General features: G+C 40.7%; 1 protein-coding gene across 3 annotated transcripts in view; it reads right to left on the bottom strand.

Moving 5' to 3' along the window:
• Positions 1 to 5,971: 5,971 nt before the first annotated feature.
• Positions 5,972 to 17,011, bottom strand: part of cers6 (ceramide synthase 6) — a 42,153-nt gene continuing 31,113 nt past the window's right edge. Inside the window, exons 7-11 of one of the 3 annotated variants that reach the window (XM_053627138.1) lie at positions 15,113 to 15,241; positions 13,985 to 14,091; positions 9,079 to 9,235; positions 8,750 to 8,773; positions 5,972 to 7,452 (exon numbers count right to left, since the gene is read on the bottom strand). In XM_053627138.1, coding sequence (XP_053483113.1) covers positions 7,306 to 7,452; positions 8,750 to 8,773; positions 9,079 to 9,235; positions 13,985 to 14,091; positions 15,113 to 15,241 — 564 coding nt within the window. In that variant the 3' untranslated portion in view covers positions 5,972 to 7,305. Of the gene's footprint in view, positions 7,453 to 8,024; positions 8,774 to 9,078; positions 9,236 to 13,984; positions 14,092 to 15,112; positions 15,242 to 17,011 lie in introns of those variants that run through there. The other 2 variants (XM_053627139.1, XM_053627137.1) reach the window with 2 other exon arrangements.

Raw genomic sequence — 17,011 nt, 5'->3', positions numbered from 1 at the left:
ATCGTCACTCATTTTCCCTGTATATTTGTTCTTTTAAAATGTAAATAATCTGATTTTAAAAACCTGTATCTTTCAAAAGTGTTGAAATAACCCGAAAATAACAGTTTTCCTTATTTCATGAGCATATATTCTTAAAAAAACTATACTATTGTAGTAGAATGCAGCTATTTTGCTGAATCTCTTTTAATGGGGTGAATTACCCTGCAACTCTTTCGGCATGTAAGTCATTAGTATCCTATTTTGGAAGCGTATTTAAGGTGGCTATAAGCAACCGGGCATTGTGTCATTATAGCGTGACCGTCACTTCCGGTGCCACATGCTTTGAACTGAAGTGGTGTATACTGGGTGATGTGCCGTGGGCTGATTTCTTTCGCTGGTGCTGCGCTCTTTTGCTCCAACGCATTTTATTGTGATAAATGGAGTGTTATTGGCTGGCTGCTGGTTACCTTCAGTTGCTTCCCGGGGAATTGTGAACTTTGGCTGCCTGATGAATGAAAAGGTCTCCGTATGTTTTGGTGAGCTAATGAGCATGTCTGGGTACGTCCTTCTCTACTGGTGCTGCATGACTTGAGCTTTCAGCACTGCTTCTGCTTCTTTGTTTTGTGTGTTTTCGTTTTGTTTTGTTTTTTTGCTCTTTGGCCGTTTGGTTGCTTTTTCTTGTTTGTTTTCTGTTCCATTGAATTGTTTCATTGATTTGAAGTTTTTTTTTCTGTGCTGTATTGTTTTGCTTTGCTATGTACCATCTCAAACCTGGAAGTTAATTGAGGGCACAAGTCTGTTGTCCTGTTAAGGTCACGCTGTTAGTGAGGGCCAGATTTGTTTGTATTGACTCTAACTGTTGTTGGAGTTTAGTGATTCCCAGGTTTGAGTGGTTTGCTCTTTATTTATTTATTTTATTGTGGAGTTGGTTACTTTGTGTATCTGTTTCTTTGTGTTATTACATTGTGTTTTGTTTGATTCCAGGTGCTACAGGTCCAGAGTAGGCGGGCTGGCAGTCTTTTGTGGTGGTGGTGGTTGTCTTTATACGGTGTGCTGTGTGCAAACCGTTGTAGTGATTACTGAAAGCAGGTGCATGTGGGTGATGCATTATTTCAGGGGATAATCCAAGCCCACTCTGCTGCTGGTAAACCCAAGTCCTGTGATTTGTTTAAAGTGTCTTTTTGGTTGGTGTCTGCTTTCGCAGTAGCAAACTGTGAGCATGCTGGTTGTCCTTGAGTGTAATTGACATGAAGTTCTGCATTTTATCTTAATCTTACAATTTTTTTTGAGAAGTCGAAGCTGTGTCTCCTTTGGGGATTTCCCTGGTATATTCACCAGAGTGGCATTTCCCCCCCCCCTCCCTCCTAATTTTCTTATTGTCTTTTCTTCTCCAAATCCCTAGCACCATATTTTGGCATCCTTTTCATTTTTACCAACAGCATCCCTTAGAGAGGTTGCCTGTCTACCTTCGCAAATTATTCCTGCAACGCTACACTATGATTGTGCCTTGAGTAATATTCTTAAGGGATTAGATTATAAGATCTGTAACTTATCAGTCTTAACTTATTCACTCATACATTTTCAGTAGGTGCTTTATCCTTGTCAGGGTCGGGGTGAATCCAGAGCCTATCCTGCAAAATTCACCCAGAATAGGACACCAGTCTCCTGCAGGTCACCACACATACACACACATACACATTTACACCCTCATTCACACATGGGGACAATTAACATAGCCATATTGTGTTTCTACATGGTTGTGGGAGGTGGGAGAAAACCCAAAGGAAACCCACACAGGAAGAACATGTGTACACAGTAACTGAGCTCAGGATTGAAGTGTGAGGCTACATCAATGAGGAAACACTTCCTATTGCACAGCTGTGCTACCTCAGGTGTAACCTAAATAAAGAGTACGCTGGTTACTGTAACCACGGTAACCATGGTTCTATGAACGGTGGAAGACTGCCAGAGATGGACAGTACATGGTGGCAGGAGTCACATCTCGTGCATCACATCAAAAATCTCATATGATTCAGTCACACGTGATCTTGACCGATGGCATGTCAGAAGCTATATCGGTTTCCGCCTACGTCACGGTCGGTCTCCTAGTCATTCTCGCAAGCTGAGTGACCGGAGGCTCTAGCGGTCTTCCACTGGTCATAGAACCATGGTTACACCAATAGCCAGCATTCAATTTCACCGTTCCAGATTGCCAGAAACGATCAGTACATGGTGGAAGATGAATACAGGCAGGTTACGAGGAATACAACCTAAGCGTTGTCTGGTAATATAGCAGAGCTAACCAAAGAAATAGGGGCCACATTAAGCCTGTAAAACCTTGTGAACATGCAAGGTGATGCCCATGTGGCCACCGCTCATATCTCAGAGAGGGACACACCATGTAATGCTGCCCAAGAATTGGCCACTGCCCAAGTTGAATGACACCTTATAGATGCTGGAGCTGTATGGCCTGCCGAATGATACGCCTTGACAATAGTGTCTACCACTCAGTGAGTGAGCCTTTGCTGAGATCGGGATTCTGTTGCCTCCTGAGCAGCCAGTCCAAGAACCTGACCAGGCACTAGTGGTAACTGGTGAAGGCTGTTATGGCATACTTCTGGTAGCTTGGATTGGGCAAGCCACACCTGCCACCTGGCTTGCGTAATAAGCCCAAGAGCCTTTCCACTAGAGAATGCAATCGATCTCAATGCCTGCAGAGAAGCCACCCTGGTTGAGCGACACCCTGGTTCACCAGTGAGCGCAATTATGGCACAATGAAAGTTGAAGGCAACAGGTGTATACACACAGTTTAACTAGAACCCTGGCTAACCAATGAGTTTTAATATAGACACTCACCTCAATTCCACTGACAGGAAATGCCGTTTAATAAAAACCCGGAATAACCAACGGGTCCAATGAGTAATCCAATAAGCAATTCCAATGAATCCAATATAATCCAATATAATCCACTGATGAATCCAAAATCCAATATGTTTGTTTGTTTGTTTTCTTAAGACACAGCTATAGCGGGGAGCAACGCCAACCCAAAAGCTGTGCATGCTCAAGTGAGATCTCTCCGCGAAAATTATAGAGACCGACCGTGACGTAGGCGGAAACTGTTGTAGCTTCCGAAATGCCATCAGTCAAGATAACGTGTGACTGAATCATATGATGTTCTTGATGTGGTGTGTGAGACGCAACTCCTTCCACCATGTACTGACTGTCTCTGGTGGTCTGAAACAATGAAATAGAACTGTATTAACCTTTCCAATACATACACTTTATGGCCTTACCATCATACCCATATGTGGTTCTTCTCCAAACTGTTGGTACAAATTTGGAAGCACACAATTGTATAGGATGTGTCTGTATGCTGTAGCATTAAAATTTCCCTTCACTGGAACTAAGAGGCCCAAACGTCTTCCAGCATTGCAATGCCCCTGTGCACAAACTGGGTGCCATAAAGACATAGACTGTCATTGAAGTGGGACAACTCAAGTAGCCTGCACAGAACCCTGGCCTCAACCCCACTGAACCCACTGTGCCCCAGGCTTCCTCACCTGACACCAATGCCCAATTTCACTAATGGTTTTGGGGTTGAATGATCACAAATCCCCTATAGCCACATTCCAGAATCTAGTGGAAAGCCTTCCCATGAAGAATGGAGGTTATTGTACATTTATTCATTTAGCAGACGCTTTTACCCAAAGCGACTTACAAATGAGAAAATACAAGCAAAATATTGTAAGGGGGAATAAATCTGAAATGGGATGTTCAAAATCACATATAGGTGTGTGTGTGTGTGTGTGTATATATATATATATATATATATATATATATATATATATATATATATATATATATATATATATATATATATACATACACACACACATATAGTATATACATAACACATATAGTGTTCAGGTGTCCACAAATTTTAGGCCATATAGTGTACAAATAATAATAATATTTTTTTTTTTTCATAACATGTATTCAGTCAACCAAAGATGTTTACAACTGTAAACAATCACATATGTACATAAGCAAAGGAGACAAACATATGTAATAACAAAAGATGAGAGAACAAAATGTGCAACTTGAAATAGGAACAAAATCTCTACACTGTATACAATATCGAAAAGATAGGTAAAGTTCATCACAACAAACTTTGATGTTGGCTTGAAAAAGAAAGTCTCAAAGATAGATAGAGTACCAATCGTTATAAAGTTGACAGATAGATTGCTATGTGGTGCTGGGGCATTATGTGTGGCTGCAGGGGCTTTGCAAGGCATTTGCAGGGGTGTTATGGGGGTTGCTAGGGTGTTCTAAGTGGTTGTTATGTGGTTGCTAGGGTGTTCTGGGTGGTTGCTAAGTGGTTATTATGTGGTTGCTAGGGTGGTCTGGGTGGTTGCTAGGGTGCTCTGGGTGTTTGCTAGGCGGTTGCTATGGTGTTCTGGGCAGTTGCTAGGTGGTTGCTAGGCTGTTATGGGCAGTTGCTAGACTGTTGCTAGGGTATTATTGCCGGTTGCTACGGTATTCTGGGTGGTTGCTAGGCGGTTGCTAGGCTGTTCTGGGCAGGTGCTAAGTGGCTGCTAGGGTGTTCTGGGTGGTTGGTGGTTGGTAGGGTACTTTGGGTGGTTGTTGGGAGGTTGCTAGAGTGTTATAGATGGTTGCTAGGCAGTTGGTAGGGTGTAATGGGTGGTTGCTATGGTGTTGCTCAGATGTTCTGGGTGGTTGTTAGGGTGTTCTGGGTGGTTGCTAGGCGGTTGTTAGGACATTATGGGCAGTTGCTAGGGTGTTGCTAAGCAGCTGCTAGGGTGTTGCTAAGCGGTTGCTAGGGTGTTCTGGGTGGCTGCTGGGGTATTCTGGATGGTTGCTAGGAGGTTGGTAGGGTGTTATGGGTGGTTACTAGGCAGTTGCTCAGATGTTCTGGGTGGTTGGTAGGGTGTTCTGGGTGACTGCTGGGGTATTCTGGTTGGTTGCTAGACGGTTGTTAGGGTGTTATGGGTGGTTGCTAAGGTGTTATGGGTGGGTGCGAGGGTCTTCTGGGTGGTTGCTAGGTTGTTATGAATGGTTGCTAGGGTGTTGCTAGGCCATTGCTAGGGTGTTCTGGGTGGTTGCTAGGGTGTTCTGGGTGGTTGCTAGGTGGCTGCTAGGGTGTTCTGGATGGTTGCTAGGCGGTTGGTAGGGTACTTTGGGTGGTTGTTAGGAGGTTGCTAGGAGGTTGCTAGGGTGTTATGGGTGGTTGCTAGGCGGTTGCTAGGGTGTTCTGAGTGGTTGCTAGGGTGTTATGGGTGGTTGCTAGGCTGTTGCCTAGGGGCTTCAGGCTGTGTGCACTCAGGTGTGTGCGAGTTGGGGCCAGTCTCTGAACATTCCGTCAATGTAAGTTTTTGGAAATTTTCATCGTCTGCAATGAGAATACCGGGAGTCAGGTCAATTTACAATAATAGAGCCTGATAAGTCTGAAGGACCGTTTGGAGTTTGGTGGAAGCAGCTTGAAAGTTCAAGGAGTTATAACAGTCAACAGTGTAATGCAAGTCAATGGGAATTTTGGCCATTTGAGCTTCCGTACCGGGAATTCCAGAATCCCAATCACTTAGAAAAGATATAGCAACTCGAGTCAGAACAGGCTGAAGGTCTGTGCCGAGTTTCGTGCATGTAAAAGCTCTGAGAGGAGTAGCAATTGAAAATTTTGGGTCTCAGAAGAATAGTAATACACTTATAAAGCAAAACAGAATATTGGCCTTCTCAAGCCAACATAATAATTTTGTCTTCTGTGTTTATTCTAAATGCCTGGCAACATGACTCATTAGCTCTGTTGCAAAGACAGAGAGCAGAAGCTCTTAAAAACAATTTATTTTAACCCCTGACATTTAGTTTAAAATACAGACTTGAGCATCAACATACACACAACTAGCTTAGCAAGAGATAATTAGCTTCCTCTCTTCTCCACAGCTTGCTCACAGAAGAAAAGCAAGAGTTTTACCCTGATTTCAAAGGCATTTTAATGAGTCATCCACTTAGCTCAGTAAAGAATAAATGTTACATTATACCAAGAACAGGACAATGAGAAGATATCATTCAAAGCTGAAGAAGCAGAAACATAATATCACTGTATGGAGTTCAGGCTTTTGGCGACGTGCGTAAGGTGTGTGATGGTGTACCAGTGTCTTAACTTGATTTACTTACACAATGCAATTGTAATGGATCGTTGTTTTGTGTGTGTTAAAATAGGGTATTGAAATGGGACATTTTTATAATTCACCTATTGATAAATATATTCTGATTCATAGAATTTGATATTAATACTTTGGAAACTGTCATGCAATTGTGGCTACTACCTACAGTATAACATCACATGGTTCATGTAAACCCAGATGGGGAATCACATTATAATCAAGGACAAAGGGCAATATAATTCAGTTCCTTAAAAGTCAATTAAATAATGCATTCAAAGTTGTTTTACAATTATTTAACACAATGTAAGAATCTCACACACACACACAAACACACACACACACACACACACAAAGAAAACCCATTATAAGATGTCCACTGTTTTAAAGTACAGGTCCATACTTAATTTAAAGTGAAGGACAATATGGCAGAATTTCTAACAAAACACATGAACACATAATACAGTAGAGAATTCCCATTTTACAGTTCACTAGTGCAAATATAGCAAGTGGTGTTGCTCATTTGTATAATGCAGGTCATCCATTTTATAGGTGAGCATATCAGACAGCAGTTACCTCATCTGAAACTGCGATAAATGATTTAAAGCGAAACACCTTGTATGTAAAAGCTGTTGCCTTGCTGAATCCTGAAACGGTGACTGAACTTTAAATAGTGTGCCATCTCAAAAACACTGACAGTAAATTACTATAAGAAATAGAAAATAAAATCTCAACCACAATTTTGCAATCTATATATAGATATAAAAAATAAATAAATACATAGATGTTACCTCGAGAAAACAGCCGCTCCCACTGACACCAAAATACATGACGACAGCAGCATGCTAGCATGAGACGAGTGATGCCTTCATTCATTCAAAATAAGAATGAGCGATAGATAGAGGAAGGAGCAGTGATCTGATATTCAACCAAGTGCCTATAAATGGTTTGAGATAAGAAAAGTAAAACAGGTACAAGGAACAGGAACGAAAATCATTGTACTGAAACATATTGAAATGCAACTGCATTCACATTATTCTGCAATAGGATCTTCCAGTACCAGATGGGTGACGTTGTTGTTTTGACACACATGAGTACTGTACAGACTAACGAGCAGGCTGCAGTGGGCAGAAACGACGCTCAATGCTTAGTGTTCATCATGACACGCAGATGACAGGAAACCATTAGTGCCATGAGACCCATTGGTCCCGTTAGTGTGGTGTTTGTGAGCAGATGGCGCCACTTCCTCTTCGTCAGAACTTGACTCGATGTCACTGCGGTCATCCTTTGACACCTGGGAAAGAGACGTGGCATAAAGCACACTGATTTCAGCTAGAGTCTAGTGAGGGGAAAAAGAAAAATCCTATTTGCTATCCTATCTAAAACGGTTAGGCCGTTAGAAACATTCTAGAGAGATACGTTACATGTTGTAAATGTGTTGTGATCATACACTCACCAACCACTTTATTAGGGACATCTGTACATCTGCACATGTATGTAATTATCCATTCAGCCAATCAAGTGGCAGCATCACAATGCATAAAATCATGCAGATACAGGTCAAGAGCTTCAGTTAATATTCACATCGAACAGCAGAAAGGGGATAAATAAGATTTCAGTGACTTTAACCATGGCGTGATTGTTGGTGCCAGATGGGCTGGTTTGAGTATTTCATAAACAACAGATCTCCTGAGATTTTCACACACAACAGTCACTGGAGTTTGCATGGAATGGTGCAAAAAACAAACATCTAGTGACCCATCACCTGGAGTTGGAGAAGTCTTCAATTTCAACTGTCCAGTTTTGATGAACAGCCTCAGATTCCTGTTTTTGGCTGACTGGAGCGGAACCCGATGTGGTCTTCTGTTGTTGACGTCCATCTGCCTCAAGGGTCGGTGCGTTCTGTGTTCTGAGATTCTGTCCTGCTCACCATGGTTAAGAGTGCTTATTTGAGTTCCCGTAGCCTTCCTGTCAATCCAAACAAGTCTGGCCATTCTCCTCTGACCTCTCTCATCAACAAGATGTTTCCATCCACAGAGCCACCACTCCCTGAATGTTTTTTGTTGTTGTTGTTGTTTTTGCACCATTCTGTGTGAGACTGCTGTGCAATGCATGAATAAGCACGTTTACAGGTGTTTCTAATAAAGGGGCCAGTGAGTTTACAATGATGATTTTTTTTTTGTTGATTTAGCCAGCAATTTAACACCTAAGTCACCAGTTGTTTAAGGTGACTTAAATGATCAAATTCACTAATTAGAAGTAGTGTCTGGACAGTTTGGACATATAATGTATCTCCCAAGAACTTAAATCCTGTAGATCTTTGTGTGAACAAGCCTGGCCTTAGTATACAACCATGTTTCATATTAACTGTTGGGGCTTCTATGAATAAAATTTCCATGATTACAAGTTACTTGATTGACATGATATCAAAAAAAGGTGCTGATAAACACCAAGTCATGTGATGCAAATATCAAATATAAATGAACTAGTAAATAAAATGGATACATTGATACACACTTTGGACGAATTAAATTATGATAACTGTTTATTATATCATAGCAATACACTGGACCATTTCTGCACATACTTACATGTAAAGGATTCCACTTTCCCACCTGAGGCAATGCAGGATTAGCAAAGAGAACAGAGACATGACACTTAAGAGAAGCCGTGAAAAGCAAGAGCAGATGAACTTAGCAGAGGTTAAACATGCATGTGTAGAAGATTTCATTATCATATAAGCCATGTTTTATTTTTAATTGATTCTGATTAACCAGTTTTTCCCAGTAAATAAATCAATAAAGCATAAATGTGACAACCAGCAAGAAATTAGATATTAAATATAATGAGAGCAGGTATTGTTTGAACATGCAGAGCAAACCATGAGTGATGTTAATGTGTGTAGCCTGACTTTTCTTACCTTGCCTTTGGAGATGGCTTTGCATGCTATTTTCACTATGAGATAGGACCAGAAAATGTGTAAACCCTGCAGCAGCACCAGCAGCCCATTAAACACCCACCAAGATGGGTATGGCCCCACGATATCCCAGCTCTCGAACAGTGTGGTGTTCAAAATCCTGTGTTCAGGTCAAACACAAAAATAGCAAAACCACTGAATAACATTCACATCATGAAGGTTTCATTCGTTAATTTATTCGTCTATCCATATTCAGTAACCACTTTATTGTGCTCATGGTCACAGTGGATCAGGAGACTATCCCAGAAACACTGGGTGCATGGCATGGATACACCTTGGATGGGACATCAGTCCACTGACACACACTCATTTACACATAGAGCAGTCAGTGCACCTACCAACATATTTCTGGCAGATGGGAGGAAATGCAGGAGAGAACATGAGAAACTTCACACACAGTAAACAAGCTCAGGATCGAACAACGGACCCTGAAGCAGTGAGGCACCAACACTGCTGCACCTCTTGCTTACATAATCACGGTTTCATAACTCAATTTTCACACGTGCATTGAAACACTGATGCTTGAGATGTTCTTTTTGGCTTTCAGAGAAGGTGAACTCACTAAATCTTTAATACACAAACAGAAAGTCGGATGGTAATTTGAATATCTCATTAAACCATCTCTGATACGAAGATGATCTTTTACATGCTGCTGCATTTGGGAACCTGAACTCACCTAAATAATGCAGACATGATACACTGACGTCCAAACTAAAGGCAACACTGTCAATATACCAGATATCTGAACAAAATATTACTAAAACAATCTAAATATTCTTGTGTAACCACCATGTAGATCTGTATATAGTTAATAAGGATGCATTAACGTGAAGAGTACAGTATCCTGAGGATAGCAACTTTGCCACTCAGTCGATTTAAGATAATCAATTGTATCATTTCCATAACATTTTAATTTCCTGATTTTAGCAGCTCATCTAACCTACCTAAAATGCTGTCATACAAGTAAAAAACAACAACAACCACCACAATGGTGTCTGCCATTATAAAAATTAATAATCAATGACAAGAGTCGTGATATACAGTCCAATAAGTTGATTGGCAGCAGTAACAGCAAGTCCTGAAGTGTTTATGACCCTTTCTGCACTCCGGACCTGCCTGATCCGTTCGGATGCTCTACCTCTGGAAGGGGCTCTCATCAACTGGAGGCTACAGCCTGGAGATTGATTAGAATGGTACCACGTGAAGTACCATGAAATAGTTTTGGACCTCAATTCCACATGGACAATCTCGCTGTGGTTGCTGGGACTATGGTTGCCGCTATGGCCTTGGGACTGCAATTACCACATATAGTTTTGCACTCAGGTCTCCTTTGGTTAACAGTGGACTAGCTCAACAAAGACTTCATGTAAAAACCATAATGAACTTTCTTTTACTATCACACTATCCGTTGTTACCCAGATGAGGATGGGTTCCCTTTCTTCCTCATATCATCTTAGGGGGGCGCACGGTGGCTTAGTGGTTAGCACGTTCGCCTCACGCCTCCAGGGTTCGAGCCCCACCGGGGCCGTGTGTGCGGAGTTTGCATGTTCTCCCCGTGCTGCGGGGGTCTCCTCCGATTTCCTCCCCGAGTCCAAAGACATGCATGGTAGGCTGATTGGCGTGTCTAAAGTGTCCGTAGTGTATGAAATTAAAATCAATTGTGATTGTGCCCTACGATGGACTGGCACCCTGTCCAGGGTGTACCCCGCCTTGTGCCCGATGCTTCCTGGGATAGGCTGAAAAGGAGTAAGCGGTTGAAGATGGATGGATGGATGGATGGATCATCTTAGGGAGTTTTTCCTTGCCACTGTCACCACCGGCTTGCTCAATAGGGATAAATTCACACACTTAAAATCTGTATCCTGTGTTTATATGTTTCTGTAAAGCTGCTTTGAGACAAAGTCCACTGTTAAAAGTGCTATACAAATAAAATTGAATTGAATTTTATTCACCTTATACCACAGCAATTTGCCAACACTACCATTTTTTAATTCATTGAGGTACAACACACCATACTTCTTATCCGTTTTACATGCATTGTTATGGAACGTCCATAAAAGTCCTAGTAGCTACTATAAGCAATCATTCCCTCAGCACCTGCTGTTTTTTCTCTCGAACTTAATAAGACAAAAAATGCAGCTTGTCATGTTAGAGAAACTTCAAAGCCCTCTGACCTGAAGCATTTCCTATTTCAGAAAACTTCAAGGAACAGCCCTCCATTCAAAAGAGCCGTGGTATAACGCTAAATAATACATACAGAAACATGGTCTAGCATACCCATACAAAATCTACACCCGTCTTAAGATGTAAGAAGTAGTGGGATGGGCTAGAATAGAATGGGATTGCACTTTTGTTTCATCTTTAATGAATCACTACACAATCCTGAGTAGTGCTGAGTGAAGTAGAGTGAAGAAATATTAATAAATAATAGATCTGTATGCAGTATAGTACTGAACATTTGCCAAGTATTCGAAAGAGCTGGCATAACTGGGATAAGGAGCTTGCCTAGACTACACTTGCACTCATTCCAGTGCGCCATCCTTCTCTAACACAATCCTTGAGAAATGAGAGGTTACTCTACGGTAAATCTGATCACTGAGAGTGGACTCATTAAAAAGTGCCATTCCTGGAGCTGGAGAAGCTTTCAGTGTCAATAGGTCTGAAGTAACAGCACCCAAAATTACTGTGTTTAATGTCTGAATGAGTCGGCTGCATTCGTGACAGATCTGAGACAGTAAAGTAAAGCACAGCACAGTAAAAGAGGCGTACAGAAAGAAAAGCCATGACAACGGAACACAAGGGAATATTTTCTGATTTCTCAGAAATTGGCCAACCGAACACTGTTGTACTGAGATGTAAAATACTTATTCAAGGCTTGATTTTCCTAGTCCACTTAAAACCCTAGTGATTTCTGATCATTATCAAGAGATAAAGTGGATCAATGTAGATCCAAATATTTGCCATCTGCAAGAGGAATCAAAATATTGGCTTCAATTAAAGCAAAGTATTACAATATGAATCAGTGTCATGACATTTTATCACCCTGGATGATAAAATGTCACATTTTGCATGAGCATGTGATATACACAGAAAATAAAGGCTGACTGTTCTACATATGCATTCCAGTCACATACACATGTTTAAGTCAATGTAGTCAAGGTCCTTCAGTGTTGCTTTTAAACAATTTAAGCATGCAAGAACAGTGGTACATTGCAGCTACTACAAAGAAAACCACATGAGCAATGCTCCCAATAACCTCACTGTCTTACATGTTCCTTTGATAAGGATCTATGCTGTAGCCATAGTTACTGTCACTTGGCAACGATTCAGATGTGCCTAAGTCCTAATGGAAAAAGTAGAAAGTAACGTATCATTCAGACGTCTTGGTCAGAGACATAACCCCAGTAGATGGCGTTCACAGACCCCAAAAATGTCTCCTTGAAGGCAGCCAAGAGTGACTGAACGTTTCTAAAAAATTAATAAATCAACTAATGTAAGTGGCTATGAGCAGCAGCCAGTAAGAAATGTAATAGGTAATCTGGCACGATGAGGCTAGAGATCATGTGCAACACTCAGCTATCTGACCAATCTGTAATCAGACCAGGGAGAACAGGAAGTGACGCCACATGACAACAAGCAGGACACATTACAGGAGGGAAGATTAATTATACAAGAGATCTAACTCTGGGTTTGAAATAATAGTAGTAGTTCTAAGATTTGGGTTTCCAGGTATGCAGGTTAACACAAGCGCAATACTAAAACTGCTTCTAAAGTTCATCATCATGGCTATCACTAAGGTTCTATAAACGTACATAGTTAATGTTACAAACAGGGTCAAGAGGTGCACATGTGACAAGAGACCACCTCACACAGCTTCTAGTGTATGTTTAATATCTAAATGTAATGAATATATTGCTGGAAAACCGCACAGCTGATAAAGAAAGTGTCGATAAACGGTGTGTAGAAACCTGTATTCAACAAGTCGCCTGTAACTTACACATCTGTTGCTCTGTTGTTGTTGAATCTTTTATTTGAATGGAGAAGTGTGAAGACATTACCATGTGGATTATCAACTACTCTACTGTCAAAACACATCATCTGCTGTCAGACAATATGCTGTCATTCAGTAGTCCTCTTAATAAACACACGCACAACACATTTGTTTTACTATCCTTGTGAGGATCCTCCCAGGGGCTGACTTAGCACTAGGCAAAGGTTGGCAACCACCTTGGGCTAGGGATGGGCGATATGGATTTAAAACTATATCACAATATTTTCTGGTATTTATTGCGATAACAATATCAGTGACGATATAAATATAGTACCATGCACCACTGTTTTCGCCTACAAGTGACAGCTGTGATCTTGAGAGCCTCTGAAACACAAACATTGATCTAAAAGTAAAACTGATTTTCTGTAACCAAACCAGTTCCAGATTGTAGAGGTAGCTCAACATTTAGTGATAAATTCCTCCTCAGCTTCACGTACTCCTTCCGCTGTACTCATTTTCACTCTGCACGTGAGCTGCAAATGGGTCGCATGCCGTCGCACACAGAAATACACAACAGAGAAACAAGGCTCAAGAATAATTGAGGTAAATGTGTGCAGTTGAATTGGACCCCATTCTATATTTTGCCTAGGACCCCCAAATCACTAAATCTGCCCCTGGATCCTGTACTGACATAATTATTAATGCAGTTAATTAGTGCTATGCCTACACCTAAACCTAACCCTAACCGTGATAAGCCAAAGGAAAACTTTTAGCTCTTTTAGTTTTTTTCTTTTTATTTTAAATAAAAGCTAACATAGTGGTGGGTGAGAGAGTGATGGATAGAGCAAAATTTCTTACCAGACAGGATATAAGCCCAGTCTAGAGCTGATGAACACCAGTGCAAACATGATGAACAGGACATTGCAAAGCCTCTGATATTTGGCATAGTTAGCCATTTTGGCAGCCTGAAAACAAACAAACAAAATATGTGGATGATATTTATGCACAATTTATTACATTGTGTAAACGGTTCATATATCCTAAAGTGTCTGAAGCACTTTATGGTTCTGCACAGTAAAATACAGTGTTGAATTAACACCTACAGTGTTTATTCATATCCAACTGGACACAAATGAACACTGAAAGACTTAATCCAACACTCCAGGTGGTAACACTGGGGATTTTGATATAGGTGTTAATGACTAGATGTCATTCATAACATCCTCTTTCTCAGTAAATTTTACAATACATATATACATACACACACATATTATAATATATATATATATATATATATATATGAGAGAGAGAGAGAGAGAGTTGAACTGGGGTGAATTATTCAGTACACCAACTTTTCTCAAGCTCAGCTGCCATGTAGATGCACTTTGGATACTGGAATATTGACCATCTGTTGCTATGCACAATTTGTCTGTTTTGAGAGCAGTTCACCAACCAAAAATATATAGGTAATCGCGTTGGAGTTCAGAAGCTGAACATTGGTAAAGTACTATAAGTTCATTTTCACAGATATAGAAATAGTAACTGTAGTCTCAAACTGTACAACTATACACAAAGCACAACCAAGAGAGGTCTAAAAATCCACAGCAACACCGCTGCATCTGATTCACTTGTATCAACACCAAACAAACCACAATGGCATTACCATGTCAGTGTCACTGCTGGGCTGAGACAAATAATACCTAGTCAGAGGTGTTCCTGTGGTGGTCAGTTTCCAATGATAAATATGGAATAGCAACAGATGGGCTACAGTCAGTAACTGTATAACTACAAATAAAATGGCAAATGGTAGTACGTACAAAATGCATGCATCGAATAAACTTTCACGTGTATACATTTTATTATAATTACCTGAAATAGGTCCTGGACCTGCCTTTAAGAAGGACACCGTTATCTGTGCGTATCACAGCATTACAAAACCCTGAAACTGACGTCAGGATAGCATTGGTAAATATTACTCATTCTTACCTCCAACAGCACATCTGAAGCATCGTGGAGGCACAGGACCAGTGTGCCCACTCGAGCCATGTTATTCACGTAAGATAACATGATCAGAGAGACGGTGGCAACATGGTGCATGAACATGAGCAGACAGTCCTGCAAAAATAAACTCCGTCAAGCTGCAAAACTCACAATTATATCATTAAATCAACAGATACCTAGATCATACAGAAGATGTTTTTAAACACAGATCTAATATAACAAACTGCCTATAAATAATGTTGAGACACCGAGATTTTCAAGGTTGTTTTGTTATAACCAAGATATTAATGACTAACCAGGTACGGCTCCCTGAGTGACTGGACAGTATTTGCTGCCCAAATTTTCTTCAAATAAACAGTACGTTTTTCCAGTAATTCCTCAGAGCTGCTCAGCAATGATTCATGCAAGATTTCAAAAAAGTTCTTGCAGCTGGTTGGACACTTCCCTTTGTCAAAACATTTTATTTAATTCTAGCCAGAGATGCTCATTACAGGCACTGTAGACAGCACTGTCTCTTTCCTCTCTAAATATCTTCAGCTTTGTTTTGGGGTCACTAAAAATCAAACTGAATATTACTCCATCCATCCATCCATCCATCCATCCATTTTCTGTACCGCTTATCCTACACAGGGTCACAGGGAGCCTGGAGCCTCTCCCAAGTGACTTGGGGCGGGGGACACCCTGGACGGGGTGCCAACCCATCGCAAGGCACAATCACACACACTTTGACATACTACGGACAATTTAGAGATGCCAATCTCTCATCTCTTTGGACTGGGGGAGGAAACTGGAGTACCCGGAGGAAACCCCTGTACCCCCTGAATATTATTCATTAAATGAAAAAAAATAATAATAGTTCTAAAAGCATACTAATGTCCCAATATAGACATTTATGTGGTTATTAATGGAATAATTGGAAAACTTATTCGGTTTTGCAGCCAAAAAGTCAATAACTAGTAGATTTAAAAAAAAAAAAAATACAAAAGAAGTTACATACTCCTCTGGCTGTTACTTATAACTTACCCCACTGTGAGTTTTTACTTATGAGAGTAATAATGTTTAATCATAATCTACACGAGTTGTCCACCAACACATTTGTTTTTGCTAAGAAACTGCTAAGAAACTACCAACGACTTCATGACACTGGGTCAGTGCTTTGGCTAAATTCAGAACAGCAATCCTATTCCTGAAAGCTTCTCAGAGGTGAAGTACTGCATGCTCTCCTGGTGACTCATAGAACTGCAGTGGCTCAGCAGGACAGCAGCCAGCTGAATAGGAGTCAGATGAAGATGAACGTGATGAAGAAGAGCAGTGGTGTGAAACAGAATGGAAGCATGGCATACAGACAGGAGGAAACATTCTGGAGCGGGCAGGGGGGCACAGCAGCTCTTCAGCACACGTTGGTGTTTGTGCAAGAAAAATACTGAAAGAAGAAAGAAAGAAAAGAAAAAAAAGACAACATGCCAACAATCAACAAAGAGATTTGAGATATGAAAGGGTGAGTAACAGGATGGCACTGTAGAGCAGAAACCAAGGCAAAGAAAGGGATAAATAGATTGAGGGGGTTAAATACAGTGCAGTCTATAAGCAATTACTATGTAGTGTTACAAATTATGTCGCATTATTCCAGCAGATTGGATTTGAAATGAAACAATGAGATTAAATTTTGAATGACAGTTTAATTTGTGGGTTTTTACATCCCACTGTTGGCTGCGATGTAGTTTCCTGGTCACTTTACAGACGTTGTCTCATTTTGAAATCCAATGTCCAAGAATACAGAAAAAAAGCAACACAAACTGTTATTGTTCAATTACTTAACAGACTGCGTGAGACCAGCATGCGGGCCAAGAATTATATAATAAGTAATTAGCGATCTTAGTGATT

This window comes from Ictalurus furcatus, chromosome 6, assembly GCF_023375685.1.
Source record: "Ictalurus furcatus strain D&B chromosome 6, Billie_1.0, whole genome shotgun sequence".
Classification (NCBI taxonomy): domain Eukaryota; kingdom Metazoa; phylum Chordata; class Actinopteri; order Siluriformes; family Ictaluridae; genus Ictalurus; species Ictalurus furcatus.
The sequence above is the reverse complement of the archived record's forward strand: the minus strand, read 5'-3'. Positions and strand labels throughout refer to the sequence as shown.